The 19,010-nt window shown below is 38.2% G+C and overlaps 2 protein-coding genes across 6 annotated transcripts in view; one reads left to right on the top strand and one right to left on the bottom strand.

Annotated features, from left to right (window-relative positions):
* Positions 1-79: 79 nt before the first annotated feature.
* On the top strand, positions 80-16,024 carry LOC109595960 (nucleosome-remodeling factor subunit NURF301). Of its 4 annotated transcripts, none has more exons than XM_049967915.1 (17): positions 80-1,942; positions 2,378-2,660; positions 2,724-5,004; positions 5,058-5,891; positions 5,954-6,219; positions 6,483-6,727; positions 7,371-7,430; positions 7,588-7,872; positions 8,000-8,523; positions 9,540-10,023; positions 10,078-10,277; positions 11,088-11,262; positions 13,765-14,074; positions 14,138-14,803; positions 14,862-15,057; positions 15,122-15,206; positions 15,261-16,024. In XM_049967915.1, exons 1-17 carry the CDS (start codon positions 916-918, stop codon positions 15,464-15,466), a joined length of 8,127 nt encoding a protein of 2,708 aa, XP_049823872.1. In that variant the 5' UTR covers positions 80-915; the 3' UTR covers positions 15,467-16,024. The 4 variants fall into 4 exon arrangements, with proteins under 4 accessions (XP_049823872.1, XP_049823871.1, XP_049823870.1 ...); XM_049967914.1 differs by having other exon boundaries at positions 6,450-6,727; positions 7,588-7,866; XM_049967913.1 differs by having other exon boundaries at positions 6,450-6,727.
* A 59-nt stretch (positions 16,025-16,083) lies between these two features.
* The window catches only part of LOC109595961 (protein sidekick), a 108,182-nt gene continuing 105,255 nt past the window's right edge, over positions 16,084-19,010 (bottom strand). For both annotated transcript variants that reach the window (XM_049967227.1, XM_049967228.1), the window contains exon 21: positions 16,084-17,587. In XM_049967227.1, coding sequence (XP_049823184.1) covers positions 17,345-17,587 — 243 coding nt within the window. In that variant the 3' untranslated portion in view covers positions 16,084-17,344. The remainder of the gene's footprint in view (positions 17,588-19,010) is intronic.

Here is a 19,010-nt window from a genome sequence, read left to right as displayed (position 1 = left end):
ATTGTATGCTTCCCAATGTTAGTTTGTGTGAAAATCACTGCGTGTACAGTATTGTATAAAATCATAGATGCATTATGATGCAAAATAAGTGCGAAAAAAAGTGAAAATAGTGCAGTGAAAATGCTAGAAAAATGCCGAACGAGGCGCCACTGGTGCGGGCGCGTCGATTCCGCCATCTTGCGAGCTTTTATGATTGTCTATCTTTGTTGTTCCGGTGGCGACAGGAAGTAAAAGCGTGTTTTTTTGAAAATTTTAGACGCCGGGCGACTTATTAAATGGCGTAAAAATTTTCGGCAACAAGGGCGCATAAATCCGAATATCGATGTGAAAGTGAGTGCGTGAACGGCCGTCCGTAATAACGACATCTTGTAGCACGAACGCGAATTAATCTGCGCCGAAAAGCTTGGATTGGATAAGTTGGCTGTGAGAGAAAATCAATTTTCCGGCAATTTTTGTGTGATCGTGCCGTCCGTTTTGGGTTGTCGTGTCGATTTTCCGGAAGGGAATGGTGAAAAAGTGCGACAAAAGTGCGTGCACAGTGGCAAAATAAAAATTGATAGTGCAAGTTGTCATGGCGGCCAAACCGTCGACCAATGGGAGCGCTCGAAGCTTCGGTTGTTAGGTGTTCTTTTTCGCTTTGGGTAACGCGTCATCCGCAAATATCGTCCCGTCCCGATGGAATGATCGATTCGGCGGGACACGGACGTTGAACGGAACGGGACGCTTGGAATTCGCATACGAAACGACGAGTACGAAATGCGTTTCTCGGTCACGTGACGTAGCCGATTAGTATGGCGAAAAATGACCGTGAGTCGTTTTCTGTGTGAGTTTTGACATTCGCTTTGTATACAAACGTTTGTTTTCGTAATCCACCACGTGCATTACGACGACCGATTGACAGATCGAAAACACAGAATGTCAACAAGAGGTGTGAAGAAGAGGGGGCGACCCCCCAAAGTACAGGTTGCGGAACGGACGAAAAAATTTCAATATCACTTGTTGAAAAAACCGAAATATTTGCAAAATTATAACAAGGGGTCCGATTCGCAGTCGAGCACCCCGAACGCGTCGCGAGCCTCGTCCCCGCAGGACGACTCTAACAGGCGTAGCAACAGGATCAGGGGTAAGGATGGCCATCGGGCGGGCAAACGGTCCGGTTACACCGGCTCTGCTTACCAACGTCGCGGCTATAATACATCCTCTGCTGAGTATCACGATTCCGAGTACCATTACGGGTCCGATTTCGGCGACGATTCCAGCGATAATAAGAGCGAACTTGAGGATGAGTTGGCTGTGAGCGAGCCTGAAACGCCAGAGTCTGTCGACGGTGACGATAGCAGTGACAGTGACTTCTCTCTCAGTAGTTATAGTACTTTAAGTGGCACCAACAAAAAAGACGGCAAGTCTATGCAACGGCCTCCGACTCCCGAGCCCCTATGGCTTCAAAATCGCGAAATTCCACCGCTTAATCTGCCCAAATCGTCCGACGATCTACTCGTACCCAAAGATCGGATCATGGAGGTCATAAGCATCTATGAAGTGCTCCGCCACTTCCGCAACCTGGTTAGACTGTCACCTTTTCGATTGGAAGACTTTTGTGCAGCTCTAATGTGTGAGGACCAAAGCAGTCTGCTAGCCGAAGTCCATATCATGTTGCTCAAGGCTCTGTTGAGGGAGGAGGACTCACAACAGACACATTTTGGGCCTCTTGATCAAAAGGACAGCATCAACATTGCATTGTATTTGATTGACTATATAACTTATCCAGAAGTTTTGAGAATGTATGTGGAAAGTGACAAGAGTTTTGATCAGAAGGTATACAATGCTCTCACCGAGAATGATTATCCATTCTGTCCTCTGGAATGTCGCATACAAGTACTACAGTTTCTGACTGACCAATTCTTGACCACAAACCCAGTTCGAGAAGATCTATTAAGTGAAGGTAAATATTGTCTGGACATATTTGTTGACATGTACAACTTGATTTGATTACCATGTGATGTAAGCAAATGGGTTTTTTGTTTTGTTTTTGTTCTTTTACAATGTCAAATTTTTTATGTACTTGATCAAATCTATATTGTTTTAGTTATAATTTGTTTACAGGTTTTGTTAGTCACAATTGATAAAATATATGTTTTATTTATAATAGACTATTTTTATTATTTGAAATGCATTTCTCTCTCACATTAAATAAGTTGTTACTTTATGATTTAATAAAAGAATGTTATGTTGACTTTTTTTAAACACTGCAGAGTGAGAACCGAACATTTTCGTATTAACTAGTCGATTGACAAAGACTTTGTTAAAATCGAGCACGTCCGGCGAAAACTCTAACGGTAGTGTCTCTTTCTAGCTGAAAATTCTGACAATGTTTCAGTGCCGATGCACTATGACGACCATTGTCGCGTGTGCCACAAACTCGGCGACCTGCTGTGCTGCGAGACGTGCCCTGCGGTATACCATTTGGAGTGCGTCGATCCCCCACTCGTCGACGTGCCCGTCGAGGACTGGCAATGTGGCATATGTCGGTCGCACCGCGTTTCTGGCGTCGTTGATTGTGTCCTCGACGTCGAGAAGCAGGGACAGCTGTCGCGACAGGATCACATCGGATGCGACCGGCACGGACGGAAGTATTATTTCTTATGTCGAAGGATATTCGTGTAAGTTGGCATTTTTTCTATCACGATTCGGAAATATTGTGTTTTTCTGTTGTTGATTTCCAGAGAGAATGATGAAGGAGAGACTTGGTATTATTCGACTACGACACAACTAGATGAACTGTTGAAAGTTTTGGACGCAAACGATATGGAGATGTCGTTATGTCGTGAACTGCAAGAGTACAAGGAAGAAATTTGTCGTCAAATGGAACTGACTGAGAAGTTGACTAATCAATTCAAAGGAGGAAAAAGAACTTACTTGGACTCTATAAATGCTGCAATTCTGAAATCCAATAAAGAAGAAGAGGATAAGCTTGAGGAGGAAAAGAAAGAGAAGAATAGGCAAAACGCCGAAGATATGGTTGCTAAAATGCACGAAGAATTCACAGACAGTTTATCTGGTGATGGAACATCCGTAGAAAGCACAGAAACTGTCACAACTACTACTACTGTTGAAAAAAAGATTACAGCCACAGAAAATTCCGTAACAGAAACTACCACTACCACAACAACCACAAGCACAGTCAGTAAAAGCACTTTGGAGAACCTGCTCGACGACGATCCCAAAGACATCGTCCAGAAATCGAAAACTGGAATATCAACTCCTAAAACGTTCACAATAGAGGAACTTCGAAGAAAAACTCAGTTAACAATGAAGGACGACGATGATGTGTCCCGTATGACGCGCCAAAAATCGGTACAAATCGCCAACGGAACTTATTTGTACAAATTGGGTATGGAGAACACGTTTAAATCTTACGTGAATCAATTCACCACAAATATAATCGCCCTGAACAAGCCGCAAAGGAACGAGGAACGTGACAAGAAGAGACACCTGTCCCATAAATTCTCTCTGACCCAAGCATCCGAGTTCAAGTGGATGGGCGCAGTCAGCGGCAACAAAACCCTATTGATGAACACGCTACGTCACACCATCCTGCAATTGGAACAGGCGGTGCAGTCCCCGTTCATGCACACCAATTGGCACCAGCTCAGGAAACACTGGCTGCCCATCATCAACAGTTGCCAGAAACCCAAAGACTTCGCCAAGGCCTTGATCGTTCTACAGGCCTGCATTAAACCAGTTGTTTTCGCCAACGTTTGGCACGAGCAATTGGGGCACATCAAACTAGCCCGGATAACCGCCAACGAGCGAGAAGAACGTAAAAAGATCGAGAAGCGGGAGAAAAAGGAGCGTGACGAAGAGGAGGAACGTAACAGAATGATAATCACCGGTTACGTTAAGTATACGATGGGTTTCAAACACCAGCTTTGGAAACAAAAGGGAGAGGAGTATCGTATTCACGGTCGTTGGGGTTGGCTGTGGATCAGGACGCCGCGTAACTTCCAGCACGTCAACTCTCGTGAGTTGGGATTAAGGTCTGATCCGGAGAAGATTGTAGTGCAAGTCGAAGAGAAAGGCGACAAGAAAGTGTTGGCTTTAGATCCGGCAATGCATCAGTTTCTGATCGAACATGTTAAAGCAGGCAAGGGGGATTCTGATGTTGAGATACCTGATGCTTTGAAAGACTTGGTTGTACTGCCAGAACCGTGCAATTTTGAAGATTTGGACGTCAGCAAAGCTTTAACAACTACCAATCGCGTATTGTATCCGAAGGTGGCCAAGAAATCTAAACTCGACAGTTTACTACAACGACGAGTCCAATTGAAGGTGCAGGAGGAGCGGAAAATCGCCCAAAGTAAGGGCGACGACGGGGAAAAAGAAGACGAACTGGTAGACGTGGAGGGCGACGTGGAAGACAACTCCAGCGAAGGCCTGGACAAACAACTAAATAACATGCTCAGCGGCAAAGTGAACGTGGCCGCCAACAACGTTGTAACCCACACCGTCTCGAATAAAGAACAAATAAACAGCATCGCCAAACGAATACACAGTCTTCGCACTCAATACGTGGCAGTATCTCGCATGGCGAAGGATATGCAGTGCTACAGCAAGGGATGTAATTCCTCCTCCAGCACTAATATTGAGACCAATTGTTATTCACCGATGTGTATGCAACGCATACGTGTACGCAAAGAATTACTGACGTATTTGAGGAAGGCCAACGTAGCCACTAATTCGCCCGGGACTTTAAAAATAACGGTCAACAACATACAAATCAAGAAACCGTCGATTTTGGAGCAAACGCTGAAGGCTCCTCAAAACGCTCAACAGACCACAGTCAAGAAAGAGGAGAAACTAACGAACGAGAGCATTTGCAAAGGGTTGATGGACGCCCTGGAAGACGCCGCTAAAGTCCAAGATGATATTTATATTCCTAAAATGTCGATACCTAGGAAATATATACCAGACATGGTGAAGATTGAGACTGTTGTTAAGGAAGACGTAAGTCACTATTAATTAATTTTTTAATTTGTTATTTATCTTAATTGTTGTAGCATGAGAGTGACTCCGAAGATATCGTAGTTGATTCACCTGTAAAGAAAAAACGTCGTTGCAACGACGATGATGATGAGGACGACGACACAATGAAATCCATGACACCCGACGACATCAAAGAAATGATTCTCGGCGGCGGTGCCAAGCCTGGAAGTGTCACCTTTACCACAACAACCACCACCACCGTTACCACGTCACAAACTGTCGTCGATGGCGTTGTCAAGTCCATGTCTGGCAGCAAGAATACCACGGATTCGGCGACGCTGTCTTCCACCCTCAACGGCACGGAAAAGACGATACAAACATTGAACGCAAAGTCGGCGGCGTATAGTGCGCAACAAAATCGTCGGTTCTGCGCTTACAAAGTCGGCGTAAAACGCGAGGAAAAGACCGTGAAAACAGAAACAGCGGAAGATGGAACGCAACGGATATACTCCACACAATCGACTGCAGGCAAAATTATGCTGAAAAAGATTCCGAATCCCGCGGAGCAGAAGAAGAAACGTCGACAAATAATCAAATATCCGACCAGTTCGACTTTCCAAACGCACAGGGGGACGCGATCGTTGTTGGTGTTGTCGCAGCCGGAGGTACGAAAACTGGCACGCAACGCGGGTCGCGTTCAAGCTAGTGGTTATCATGCCCTTGCCAAACCGAACAACAGCGTTTGGCCGTATCCATGCGCCAGACCTTTGTTTAAAACCTGCTGGGTGTACAGAACGGTAAACCTGAAATCACTTTCGGCAGCCGCATTGCAACTTAAAATACTGTGGGTGTGTCTGAGATGGGATGATATGCAAGCCAAACCAGCTAGTACTGACGGAAAACACCAGGTATATTTTGTGCTTGATATTAGAATGGATAAACTATTTATGTTAATGTTTTCGTTATGCAGATTACAACGGAAACGGAAATTCTCTCTTTGGAATTATTAAAGCACAGACATGTTGGTCAGTTCATGGAAAAGACGCAGTACTTGCGGAGGAAGGTTGTAATTCCTTTGGAACTGCCTAAAACGGTCAGAGAAGTGACGTCTATCAGAAGTGGGTTGCGGAAGAGGAAACGACCGGAATCTCCTCAATCCATGGACCCACAAGTCACCGAGGAATGGGTGGACGAGGACAAGCTTGAACTGTGGGAAATCAAGCAATACGGAGAGAAGTAAGTATCAGAGCTTGTGCATATAACGTTTTACTCGGCTGTCCTTCTAACAGTCCCCAATTCCTAGAAGCATAAACGTCGATATTGTAGAGTAAAAGTATTAGCATTCGTATCTTATTAATCGAAGCCGAAGTAGAATCGCATGTTATTATTATACAAGAACCTCCGTCCAACCACCGACACTCACACTAACCGCTTGCCCACTCGTGTGTTCTTTCTGTTCCACGCAGGCTTGAGAAGGCTAATGCACAAGTTATTACCAGGAGCCGGACCGGCAATCTGCCTCCGTCCCGCACCATCTTAGAAGTCGGTCCCGGCACCACCGCAGTTGTTGTGGATCCGGCCAACAAGATCACTGTCAGCGGCAAGGCGTCCGCCGAAGAGATCAAGGAGAAGATGGAACAACAGCTGCGGTTGCAGCGGGCCGCCCATCAGCAGAAGCGCGCCTTGGAATTGAAGAATTCACGCGGACAGATTGTCGAGATCGGCAGTACTGCCACTGGTACCTGTAAGTACTCTTCAAATTTATTTATTTACTTCAATTTCTCTTCTGTACTGGGTGTTCTTATATTACACTACTAATTCATGGAAGCAAATTAGAGTAGTGTTTACTTCCTAAAAATTGGAAATACTATGCAGTGTGTCCCTTTTTTCAAATATCTATTATTTTTTTTTTTGCCAGCCGTTTTTGAGATAGTTAGTTCAGTTCAGTTATTTTGTTTAACAAGAATGTGAGATGATTTCTATATAATACAAAATCAAGTAATTTTGTATTTGTACCAAATAAAAAATCACATAATTATAATATTTATATCTAATTGTCCCTATAAGTTTGGATTTCAAACAATTGTACCTGAAGATTTTCAGTAGTAAGTTTAGATTCTGTAATTGGAATACCTTCTTATATTATTAACAAGTTTAATCAATCCGTTGCATAATATTGAATAAAAAAATAACTTTATAAAAGGAAAAACATTAATACTTTCTCCGAGTCATAAATTTGTTTACCTTTAATTCATATTTAAGGTTTATCGTAGTAATTTAAGGACACCTTGTAGAAACAATTGTAAAGGGATTACTTGCGACAAGTTCAATAAAATTAAAGATTTTATGATTAATCGGTAGTAACATTTGTTGGTTTGTTTCGCAAGCTACAAGTACGTCTACTACCACAAAACCGACAACGACAAACACTCCGATAGCACCAAAAGGTATGCCAACGATTCATCCGTATTGTTGTGCATTATTCTATGATTTTTTCACGTATTTTCTTAATTTACATTTATCTTTTGATCATTTTTGTATGCATATATGTGTAATTTTATAATAAATCTTAAGATACAATTAATTATAAATACAAATTTCCAGTTACAACCACAGTAGATGGTCAGATGAAGATAATCAAAAACGTTGTGTTGCCTAACCAATCGGTTATAAGCGGTAAAAACACCCTCACCTCGTTGTTGACATCCAACAACAAATTAGCCGGCAGACGGATACTCATGACGAAGGCACCGGACGGCACGACGAGAGTCATGACTGGTGGCGCTAATTTACTTCCAAAGAATATTATTACCACTACAGGAAACGGTCAACAGTCGCTTATTAAAGTCCAAACGACTGCCGGCCAACAATTACTTCAACAAGGTACCGGTGAGTCTTTTATGAATAATTAGTGTCAGTACGTAATCGTATCATATTTTATTATATACACTTAACATATACTTTTCACACATCATGTGCAATTTTTTTTAAATACTGTTTCGCCTTGTCCGTGCAGTAGGTACAACACAACCCACTCTAACAACGGCCGCGAGTCCGGCACCGAAAGAGGGTACGGCCGCGGCGCCACAACGCGTCCAAATCATGCGCACGCCAGACGGCCGCATTACTGTAAAAGGTCTTCTCCCAGGGCAGCAGCTAGTACAGTTTCCGGACGGAAAACTGCAGGTGATGACCCAGGCCCAAATACGTGAGTCCGGTCTGCAAACCAAGGCGGTGGCGACACCTCAACAGACGGTCGCCCCGAAAACGGTTACGATCAACAAGGCGACCGTTGCCGCTACGGCGGCCGGTGCCACAGTAACGACGCCCGCTAAGGCCACCATAGTCAAGCAAGTGCTGACAACGCAGGGTCAGCAAACACCGGCGAAACAACAGACGGCGATTGTAAAGCAAGTGGCGGGAACTCCTGTGCAGAAGATCGCCACACAGGGTAACATTGTTGTTAGTGGAGGACAGATCGTGCAGCAGCAGATGGTGTTACAGGGCAATCAAATTGTTGCGGCTTCGCCAGGACAACAGGTAAGAATCTGAATGATTTCGTAAATGAGCACATCACACAAAAATGTTTAGAATAATTTTAGTTCCATGAAGAGAGGTATTGAATATATCTAGTTTGTGTATGATAACTGGCAATCAACAACGCTAATGCTCTAATCTATAGTTTTCATTTATCTGTGAACAAATTTTAATATACTGTGAGAAAATTTATAGAAACTTTTTGAGAATAAATAATTTGAAGGAAAAATTATTTTTATGAAACTCACTTTTGTCAGTAATATGACTTATAAGAAACGAGTAAACTGTGATTAAAAGTATAAACTTTAATGTAACAAAATATGAAGGACAAATTAATATTTTAAAAATTAAAATAGAAACGTCTTTGGTTAGGCAGTGTATGTGACAATTCTGAAGCTGACTTGACTTCAGTTTTATTTAAATATAATACAATAAAACTTAAAATATCAGAAAGTAGATTCAATTGAAAAAATTCGTACAAATTTTCTGTGTTCAAAGAGAGGATGATTTTTCTAACTTACTCATTAGTAGTTTATGAAGAATGGGAAAAGATGTTGATTTGAAACTTTTGTAGCAATTATAAATTGTTGACTTGAACTACTTTTATAATTTATTTTCAACTTTGTTATTTTCAATAAAACCCTACATAAACATATATTTGTATATTTTTAGAAAATTAGAAAAGATTTATATAAAACATTTACAGCTGCATAAATTTAGGATTAGATAATGTTATAAAAATTATTTATTTAATTAACTATTTATGGGAAAAAGTTCGGTTATAATATGTTAAAATGAAATTTTTATAAGATAATAATAGAAGTTTTTTTAAAAACAATTATATATTTTTTACTAATTTACATAAAAATATTTGTCCACACACATTCTCCTGAATTGAACAACTGGAAAAATGAATTCTGTACATTACACTCTGCGGTGTTACTGTCAAATCATCTTTTGGTGTCTCCTGCACCTGGAACCCAGTAAATGAATCACATCTACATTCAATTCTGTTTTAGGTAATTACGAATCAAATTGTGGTCAACAATCAAAATCTCGCTCAGCAACTTGTATCGGGTAAAGTACAAATGGCTTCAATCAACGGTCAACAGGTTTTAATCCGGCCGACGGGGAACAATCAAGCGACAGTTGTCGCTCAATTGACCCAGGCACCAGTGCAAGCGACAGGAGGTGTTCAACCCGCTCAACAAACGCTTGTCGCTACCACCACACCTACCGTCAAGATGGTGACAAAACCGCAGCCTGTTGAACAGACTCCGACAAAGGCAGTCCCCGCCACCGAAGCAACTCCAATAGATCAAGCTACAATGGACCAACTGTTGGCCGGACAACCGGCCGGCACAGTTATCAAGTGCGTGACGGCGCAGGTTATACAGACGCAACAGGGGCCTCGTATCGTTCTGCAGGGTCTTCAAGGCGCCGATTTCACCCAGCAACAGCTGGCCGCCGTGCAGCAACAAGTCAAACAACAACTGCTCAAAGGTAATTAATCTTGTCACTGTGTACGTTCATGTTACACCTTACTCTTTCCCGTAGCACAAGCATCAACCGGTAAACAAGGCGTGTTAGGACCCACCAAAATCTATCTGGCGGTTCAGCCAAACAACGCGTCACCGGAAACCGGCGCCGATTCGAATCCTCCTCCACTGGCACCCGTGCAACAGTCGCCTGTCACTTCGACCGTGGCGACTACGACGGGACAGGTACAGACGAGGGCGACGCCCGTTGTTCAACAGGTATGCAATTCGCCCGAAAAGGCCGAAAAGGTGATTGTCGAATGCATTAACAAATTTGTTGAAACAATTTCCTGACGACTAATGAGATGTGTTGTATTTGTTTTTATTTAGCATGACTTTAATTTATTCTTTTATTATAGTAGTAACAATTAATTATACATATATATTTGTATATATTCACTTAGATGCCATATGACATTTTTGATCATTATTTCTCGTTTTTAAGTTGTTTGTTAGTTACTCAATATTTATTGCTTTGGTGATGGTCCTATATTACAATATTATTGGCATTATGCAGTATGTAAAATAACTTATTGAAACTAATAAATTATTATTAATTAAATAATTATTTTGCACACTGTTTTGGGATGTGGCTTAATTTTTAACTTAAGTATTTTTATTGTAAACCGCATTTTTATTAACTATATTAATGTTTTCATATTTTCTATGAATAAGCATGTTTGTTAAAACATTGTAAACTGGTGTAATTTTGCTACCCTAATCATCTCTATATAAATTTTTTTGAAACTAACTTGTAAGATCATCATCGACAATCTATGCCTATTAATAAATTTGTTACATTACGATCATTGTTTTGCTTTAAAGACCTGCTTGCATCTGCTTTTTCTACCCTCTACATTGTATTTTTTGGGTTTGTATTTTGATGGAAACGGGCTGATAAATGTTAGTGAATGTTTCTATCTAAACAGCGCATGAATCGAGTGTCAGAAAATTTCTAGTGATAGTCGGATTACTTCGTTTAGTCGAATGCGGACAACCGCCACATTACGCCTCGTTTACTTTTTGCAGCAGCGCCAGATCGTCGTGAACGGGCAACAGACGCAAACGTCCGCGCTGCTGCAGGCGATGAAAGTGAATATGGACTCGGCGACCGCTGTCACTGCGCAGGTGCCGCAGCAGCAGCAAGCACAGCAACAGGATCAGAACAAGCAGTTCGTCGTGACGCCGGACTACATCCAGCAAAGTATGTTTGTATATCAGCCGTCGGTCATAGTGTACAATCCAAATTGCGCGTACCCATTGCAAAACGACTTCTTGACCCGGTTTTAATCGAAATTAATTATTTTTTGGTTTTTACGGTTTTTACGATTTTGTATAAATGGGCGACGGGTTGTTTCAATTAAATGGAAGAGCAAGGGTTCCTTATTATAGCTTGAAACGTAACAGTATTAATTGCTTTAATGTCGCGTACATGCACATCAATTGTAATCTCGTACTTTCCGCGATAATTGGTATTTTATGTAGGAAACATGTATAATTATCTAAATCTGAACCTCTTTGGACTGAACCCCTTTGGATTACGCTGAAATTTTTGTTTTATGCTATCTTACTGAATATTTTTTTTCTCAAAAATTATTAAAATTTCATCTTGGGTAGCCCTATTGTATCCATAATTGACTAAAAATCACGTGAATTTCCAAAAAAAATTATGTAAAAAAAATATTAATTTTTTCAATTTAATTTTTAAATGTTGTTTTTGTTACTAATAAAACTTTCATTTATCTTTTGTTTAATGCGTAGTAGTATCATGAGAGAGCCAACCTTTTTTTCTATTTTATTTTTGTAATTAAAACATATTTTTTTTTCCATTTCTTTTATAAAACTAGTTTATAAGAAAAATACAGTAACTTTCTCTTAATAACATTTTAGAGTGACATAAAACTTTTACTTAACTAGCGGTGTCTCAAATTAATTATTGAATCTGGCGAGGCACAATATATGAAAAACAAAAAAAAAAATATTTTATTTTTATTTAAGCCTAATTAACAACATACAATTCTAATAATTGGTACTATAGTTACATAAATTCTGCAAGATAGATTTCTCAAATCATAAAAAATTCCTTCTATACTAGATTTTTTTCTCTTTGGAAATAAAAAACGAGACCGGCAAAATAATACGTTTATCGTACCGTATCAAATATTAAAAAAATATAAAAGAATATACCGGATAGCACATTCGTTCAAGTAATGTTAAACCTCGGTTGCCACGATATACATTTTGTTTTTTCTGAAAATAAAAAACTTGGTATAAGCACTTAATATTAGCTACTCACTTAAGAAAAAGTATTTCGAGATATCATGGTCAACTATTTTATTTAAAATTGAAATTATTATTGAATTCAAGTTGCTTCTATTTAAAATATGTCAATATTTTTTGTAAATTTCGAGATATTTAATATTGTTGTTTATGAAACAAAGGGAATATAATTAATAGTTTTTTATATAGTTTTTTTCAAAACCAAATTAAAAATTATAAATTCATTAACCACTTAAGAAATCAATCTGTTTTCATAGATACTTCATAAACGAGAGTGAGATACCAAAATAATATTTAAGGTAATCAGCGTTTAAAGAAATGTGCATTTCATAGCAGTTTTCTTCTGGAATTAATTATAATAAAGCCAGATTCAATTGATGAAATCTCAACATCTATCACTTATCTCAATTAATACACACTTTAAATATAATTTGAAAAAGAGATTGTTATGTTAATTGTTATATGTTTTTTGTATTAAGAATACACAAATCACCATAACATTTCTACGAGAAAGTTTCTATATTAAAAAAAATATATGTATATATTTCCTTATTGTTCTATTAAAAATTTAAAAAAAACACAATATGACAAATAAAAATTTCAGTGGAGTCCAAAGACGTCAAGTTCAAAAATGATCGAAGTACGGACAATGCACGTTATAATAGCATAATTAATCGTAACGTCAACACTGAGACGCATGTCTATTTAATGTATAGAATACCAACCAATATTTGTCCCATTATTAAATAAAACAGCATGTGCGCGGTCGATTTTTATTTAGTTTTCAACATTCTCGGGAAAAAGACTGATTATGATATACATATAACTCTTCTTTCTGTTGTTGTGAAATTTTTGTCTGTGATTGATTTGGCTCCAACCGACTGAGAAAAGTAGAATAGCGGCAACACGGGCCAATAATCAATTTTTTTGGGACCAAGTTTTCCATCCCTTATACGCGTACTACGTATTATTCTTGCAATCGGTCAATTTTGATATTCCGATTCTACTTTTCGCAAATGGGGGCGAGTTCCTTAAACCGTTTATTTATTTTAATGTTTATTAACGTAGTTACAATCTTGCCAAAGAATGTAAAGTGTAACTAATTGTACCCGAAAGTTTTATGTAATAAATTGTTACAAAACACGAAGGACTTTTCTTATGAACCCTTGCACTTCTTTTTGTTTCGTCGTTTTGCTTTGGGTCCCTCGAAATTTCTTTTTATTATTATTATTATTATTATTTTCTCATTTTATTTTGCGTTTGGCTCTTGCCTTGTTTGTATTTTTTCTTTTATTATTGTGACGTCCGTACAAATGATTCGCGGAATATCGCCGTCACGTGAATCATTTACGTTCGTTTCTAATTTACACCACCGCACCCCACTTTATTTATCTTCTCGTTTTCTATCTGCGTTTCGCGTGTGCAGCCATCAAAACGGCCCTCAAACAGGAGAACCTGAACCCGGAGATCGAGGAGAAATTGCTTCAGTTGCAGCGGTACCAGGAACGTCAGATGAGCCGGGAACCGGACCACACGTCAGCGCCGGCGTCGCGAGTCTCGCATCAGTTGCAGTCGGGCGGTGGTAACGGATTGAACAGCGGGCCGGGCAGTGCGTCCCGTTTTGGCAACGCGACGCGCAAACGGACGAACAGTGACGACAGCGATTGGGTGATGGAGACGCCCAAAAGGAGTCGGCCGAGTCGTAGCAGTGACATTCGTAAACCGATTATAGAACAGTAAGTTGCTGCATATTTTTGTTGCTGTTGATTTGGGTTGGTAATTGGGGGGTTTTGTTGTAGTCAACAGCAGTTGAAAGAGAAGCTCGCGTCTCCGCGAATCAGGAACGTAATCCACAAGAAGGAAGTCGAGGACGACAGAAAGCTGAACATTAGACCGAAAGTGATGGTGAGTCTGTTCCGGCAGAAGGAGATGCTCAAGAAAGACATATTAAAAAAGCGGGCGCTGTTGGAACGCGAACTGCAAGCGGAAATACAGCGTGAGGTGGCAGAAGAGTTGGCGCTTCGGACGAAACAGGAACGATCGCGGCAGGAGGACGTGCGAACTGGTAGCAGTCGACGGAAATCGGCCGCCACGGCGACGACGGCCGTCGTGGCGCACCAGGCGGTCAAATCGGCGGGAGGTCGACAGAAGCCGTCTCCTAAAAAGCAACCGGTGGGAGGTGGAGCCGCGACGTCGCCACCTCAAACGCAAACTGCGGAGCCTAATCAACCAGGTCGCGGCGGCATGAAAAAGGGCAAGCTGTATTGTGTTTGTCGTAAGCCTTACGACGAGACGAAGTTCTACGTCGGTTGCGACCTTTGTAACAATTGGTTCCACGGCGATTGTGTCGGCATTACGGAAAAAAGCAGCAAATCGCTGACGGAGTTTGTTTGCAACGAGTGTCGTCAGGCGAGGGACACTCAAAAACTTTACTGTCTCTGTCAGCAACCCTATGACGACTCACAGTAAGTTTCATCATCATCACCGATTAGATTTGTTCTAATTAAGAAATTTATTTTATAGGTTTTACATTTGTTGCGATCGGTGTCAGGATTGGTTCCATGGACGGTGCGTGGGTATCTTGCAGTCGGAAGCGGATAACATAGACGAATATGTTTGTCCCAGGTGTCAAAACAACAGTTCTGTTAATTTCGCCAATATGAAAGACCTGACACAAAAAGATTTTGAGGGACTTCGAAAACTCATCAAACAGTTACAGGTCAGTTGTTTTTAGCATATATGTAACTACTATTTGAAATACTAATTAATTGATTATTTTTCAGGCGCATAAAAGCGCGTGGCCATTTATGGAACCTGTAGATCCAACGGAAGCTCCTGATTATTACAAAGTAATAAAGGAACCAATGGGTAAGTTCATCCCATATTAAAATAAATCTGCATTTGTTAATTATATCTTTATAGACCTGCAAATGGTGGAGAACAAAATCAACGATCAGACTTACTCAAAACTTAGTGATTTCATAGGAGACATGACAAAGATATTTGATAACTGTAGATACTACAATCCAAAGGAATCTCCGTTCTTTAAATGTGCGGAATCCTTGGAGGCATATTTTGTGAATAAGATTAAGTGTTTGAGGGATAAGTTGTTTGAAAACAATAAGTGAGTGTAAAATAGGAAGATGAGGAGAGCTTTTAAGTATATTAATTAGATATTAAGGAGTCTTAGATGACTTTCAGCAGGTCTGAAACGATCTCAACTTTATAAAATATTGAATGTAAATGTTAAGATCTGCTTGAAGTCCAAACATGTAAATATTTATTGATTAATTTGTGTATAATTGTGGATGAATTTCATTTTTTCATTTCATTTTGTAATTATTGTCATATAATTAGTAAACTCATTCAGTTATTTATTGCAATGATTATTTTAAATAACGTTGAAATTAAATGAACTTTTATTATATTTTTATTTCTTATAATAAACGGTTTTCAAGTGTTTTTTATGTACAATATTTTTGAGAAAGTTAAAGCTGTAGTAATTTATAATAATATATTAAAGAAGCTATTTACAGTCTTATGTAGTGCCATTGTAGATAAATTTCGTAGATATTGTTTTATTACTTAATTAACAAATTTTAAGTTTTGCACATTAAAATTTTTATATTTGGTCGACAGTAAAAATGCCGACGGTTTAACAACAATAAATACATTTACAATATTTTTATGTCGTGTTTTACTTACCCACATAATAAATAATATATATGAAATAAAATGTATTGTTTATTAGAATCACAGATTTATTTTACAAACAATTCTTATTACAATAATAAATTATATAAAACAAAGGCAGTGTAAACCTATCAGTACATTGCTAATCGTTTTTTAAAGAATACAATAAGTCTTATATACTTCCATTTGGTAAATTTTGCTACACAATTTCTTCAAGATTGTAGGTAGGTAGATTTTGCAATCGGCAAAGTGCAATGAATTATTATTTGTATAGAGAAATTGACTTTAAGTACAGTTTCTTATATTATTTATGCCAAATAAAACCACATATCTAATAATATTTTATAGAAAAATATAAAAGGTTTAATATAAAGAGAAGCCATTGAAAATAAATTTTCTTATTAGTTTTTGATTTGAATGAATAGTGAAAATATTGAAAATTTATTTTTAAGAACTTGTACATCAAAAATTGTATAGAGTGCTTATATTAATAAATTAAAACCATGGGGACATTTTTTTCTATGACTATGTTTAGCAAACATCAATTGTTATTGAAATAACACCAAAAGCTAATAATAGAAAAAAATATATATACAAAAGAAAAAATCACAAAATGGCATGTCTTGTATTGAGCCTTATTTATAAACTTTATACATAATCACACTATAGTTAATTAATAACTAATCTTTTCCTAATTGCACCTAACGAGATTCTATGGATTTGCTTTATAAAACGATAAAATTATTATTAGTATATGATTTATGAATAAATAGGAACAGCATGAGAAACGATGATAAATATGTACAGTTAAATTTGATCTAGGTTTAAATTGTATAAAGAGTAACAATTTTATCTAACAAGAAGTAATATGTACAAATTTAAATAATTTCATAATAGAATCAAGTTAAAATTCAAGTCTTTTAAGAACTGTATATATTTTTTGTCAATCGAAAATTTGATAATACGTAGAAAGTCGTAAGAATAAAAAAATAAATGCATATATTTGGTCCAATATATCAAACAACTATCTAACGAGTATCGCATATGTACAATGCACGAAACGAGAGTCAAACTAAATAAATTATTCAGCATTCACAGACAATATATTATCAAATTTTCCACGTCTTCCATTGGAAAATCAAGATACTAACTGGTGCTAGTAGTAGACGAGTGCTGGGATATTCGAATATAGATTTAATTAAACAATAATAAGAATCTAAAAACCGACCGATCATCCTAAACTAGCACCGCTTCGTGGTCGAGCTCCGCGTACCGATCGCGGAGTACGACCCTCGTCCTGACGTGATCGCGAGTTACACGAACGACGAGAAACCGGGCAACGGTGCCCGCGATCTCGCCATATTGTTCATGATGATCTGTCCTCCGTTCAGACTGACCACCGCACTTCCCTCTGGCTCCGAGTCCGTGTAGCTAGAGTAGTTCCTCACCGGCTTCTGTTTCTTCCATGATTGACGTAAGGTATCGTTCACATTGGCATAGTGGTTGACGAACGAGTGTGGATCGGAGCGCACGCTCTCGTTCTCGCTCTCAGAGCCCTGCAAAACTCATCGAATTACACTCTGATCGTTTACTAATTGTATCGCATACATGCACGGAACAGTGACAAGTCTTCATTCAGATAGGTATGCATGCTGTGTGCACTCTACTCAATGTCAAATGCGTGTAATAAATCAAATGTCGTTTATTGGACGCATTTTGCACTGTTTTCTACCAATAATAAGTAAATTTGGACATCTACACGTCTGGATATCATGCAAAATAAAGATTAGTTTGATTGATTGATTGATTTAATTGACTGAATCAAGAGATGTCAAAGTTATGTATGTATGTGTTAGAAACCTCTACATTGTTCACAAACTAAACTGATTTACAAAAAAGTATTATTGTTTGCCAGAAAAAGTAATTTACGTTTTGGTTTCGCGGTTTAACTGAACTATTCAAGTTCTTCATGAACCATGTACCAATGTGGAAATTAAGCAATACCTAATAAAATATTTAGAAGTCATTTAACTGCGATGAACTAATCATTAGAAAGAGGCTTTATGTAATTAACTCCATTAAAAAGTTGGACAAATAGACTTCGCATAAATGTAGTGAAGATAGTAAAATTAGGCGTTTAACAATTGACAATACCCTCCATGCAGGCACCGCAAGTGAGTCTTTTATTCATGGTATTGTTACAATGGAAAATGGATTGATTATGCCGGCTTAGATAATGGGTTAAAGTTCATGACGCGGTGGGAAGTCGAAACTTAAGTAAAATTTTATGACTTTATGGTGGACAGTGCGTGAAATATATATATATATATATATATAATATATTACACAGTAGAAAATTTCTAATTTTTAATGAAATTATTCACCATAAATTTATGGACTAGGTATTAATATGGAATTTTTATAGCATATTCTACTATTTTTCTAATATAATTTGATTTCCGATTTCGCTGAAAATGAGTCAACAAATAGAATACCTTGTTTTGAGTTTTGATGCTCGGAAATTCTTTTGTCCCATAACGTTAACCAAGGATCATGAGGACTCATTATTAGTACTCCCAAATTGTATACAGGATGTTCGTTATTTACGTTAAATTTTGTTAAATCTTACACCATCCATAACTTTGTTAAAAACGTAAATTTCTTTTTCTGGTAGCTAAATTATTAAATCTATAAGTGGATGTACAATATAGAGGTACAAAAAATTGTATTGTAAAATTACATAATACACTATAATGTATTGTTTTTGTTAATTTTCTAGAGTACTACTCAAAGACCTTCATAAAAATAAATATAAATGAATAAATAAAGTAAAGCATTATTCCACTGTTTAATGTTGTTTAGTTAATACAATTGTTTAAATAAACAGTATTAGTGTAATAAATCGCCAGCATTACTAAAACCATTCCCAACCATGTAAAATTATAATTTAATCACCAATTATTTTAAAGCACACAATTT

Source organism: Aethina tumida, chromosome 5 (genome assembly GCF_024364675.1).
Source record: "Aethina tumida isolate Nest 87 chromosome 5, icAetTumi1.1, whole genome shotgun sequence".
NCBI lineage: Eukaryota > Metazoa > Arthropoda > Insecta > Coleoptera > Nitidulidae > Aethina > Aethina tumida.
This window is presented reverse-complemented; position numbering and strand designations above follow the sequence as displayed.

What these genes read in the sequence shown, in the direction of transcription:
- LOC109595960 (XM_049967913.1), top strand. Translation starts at nt 916, where the DNA reads ATGTCAACAAGAGGTGTGAAGAAGAGGGGGCGACCCCCCAAAGTACAG. An exon ending in ATCAAGCAATACGGAGAGAA is followed by an intron (nt 6,220 to 6,449) that starts GTAAGTATCAGA and finishes TGTTCCACGCAG; the next exon opens with GCTTGAGAAGGCTAATGCAC. An exon ending in CAAACAACAACTGCTCAAAG is followed by an intron (nt 10,024 to 10,077) that starts GTAATTAATCTT and finishes TCTTTCCCGTAG; the next exon opens with CACAAGCATCAACCGGTAAA.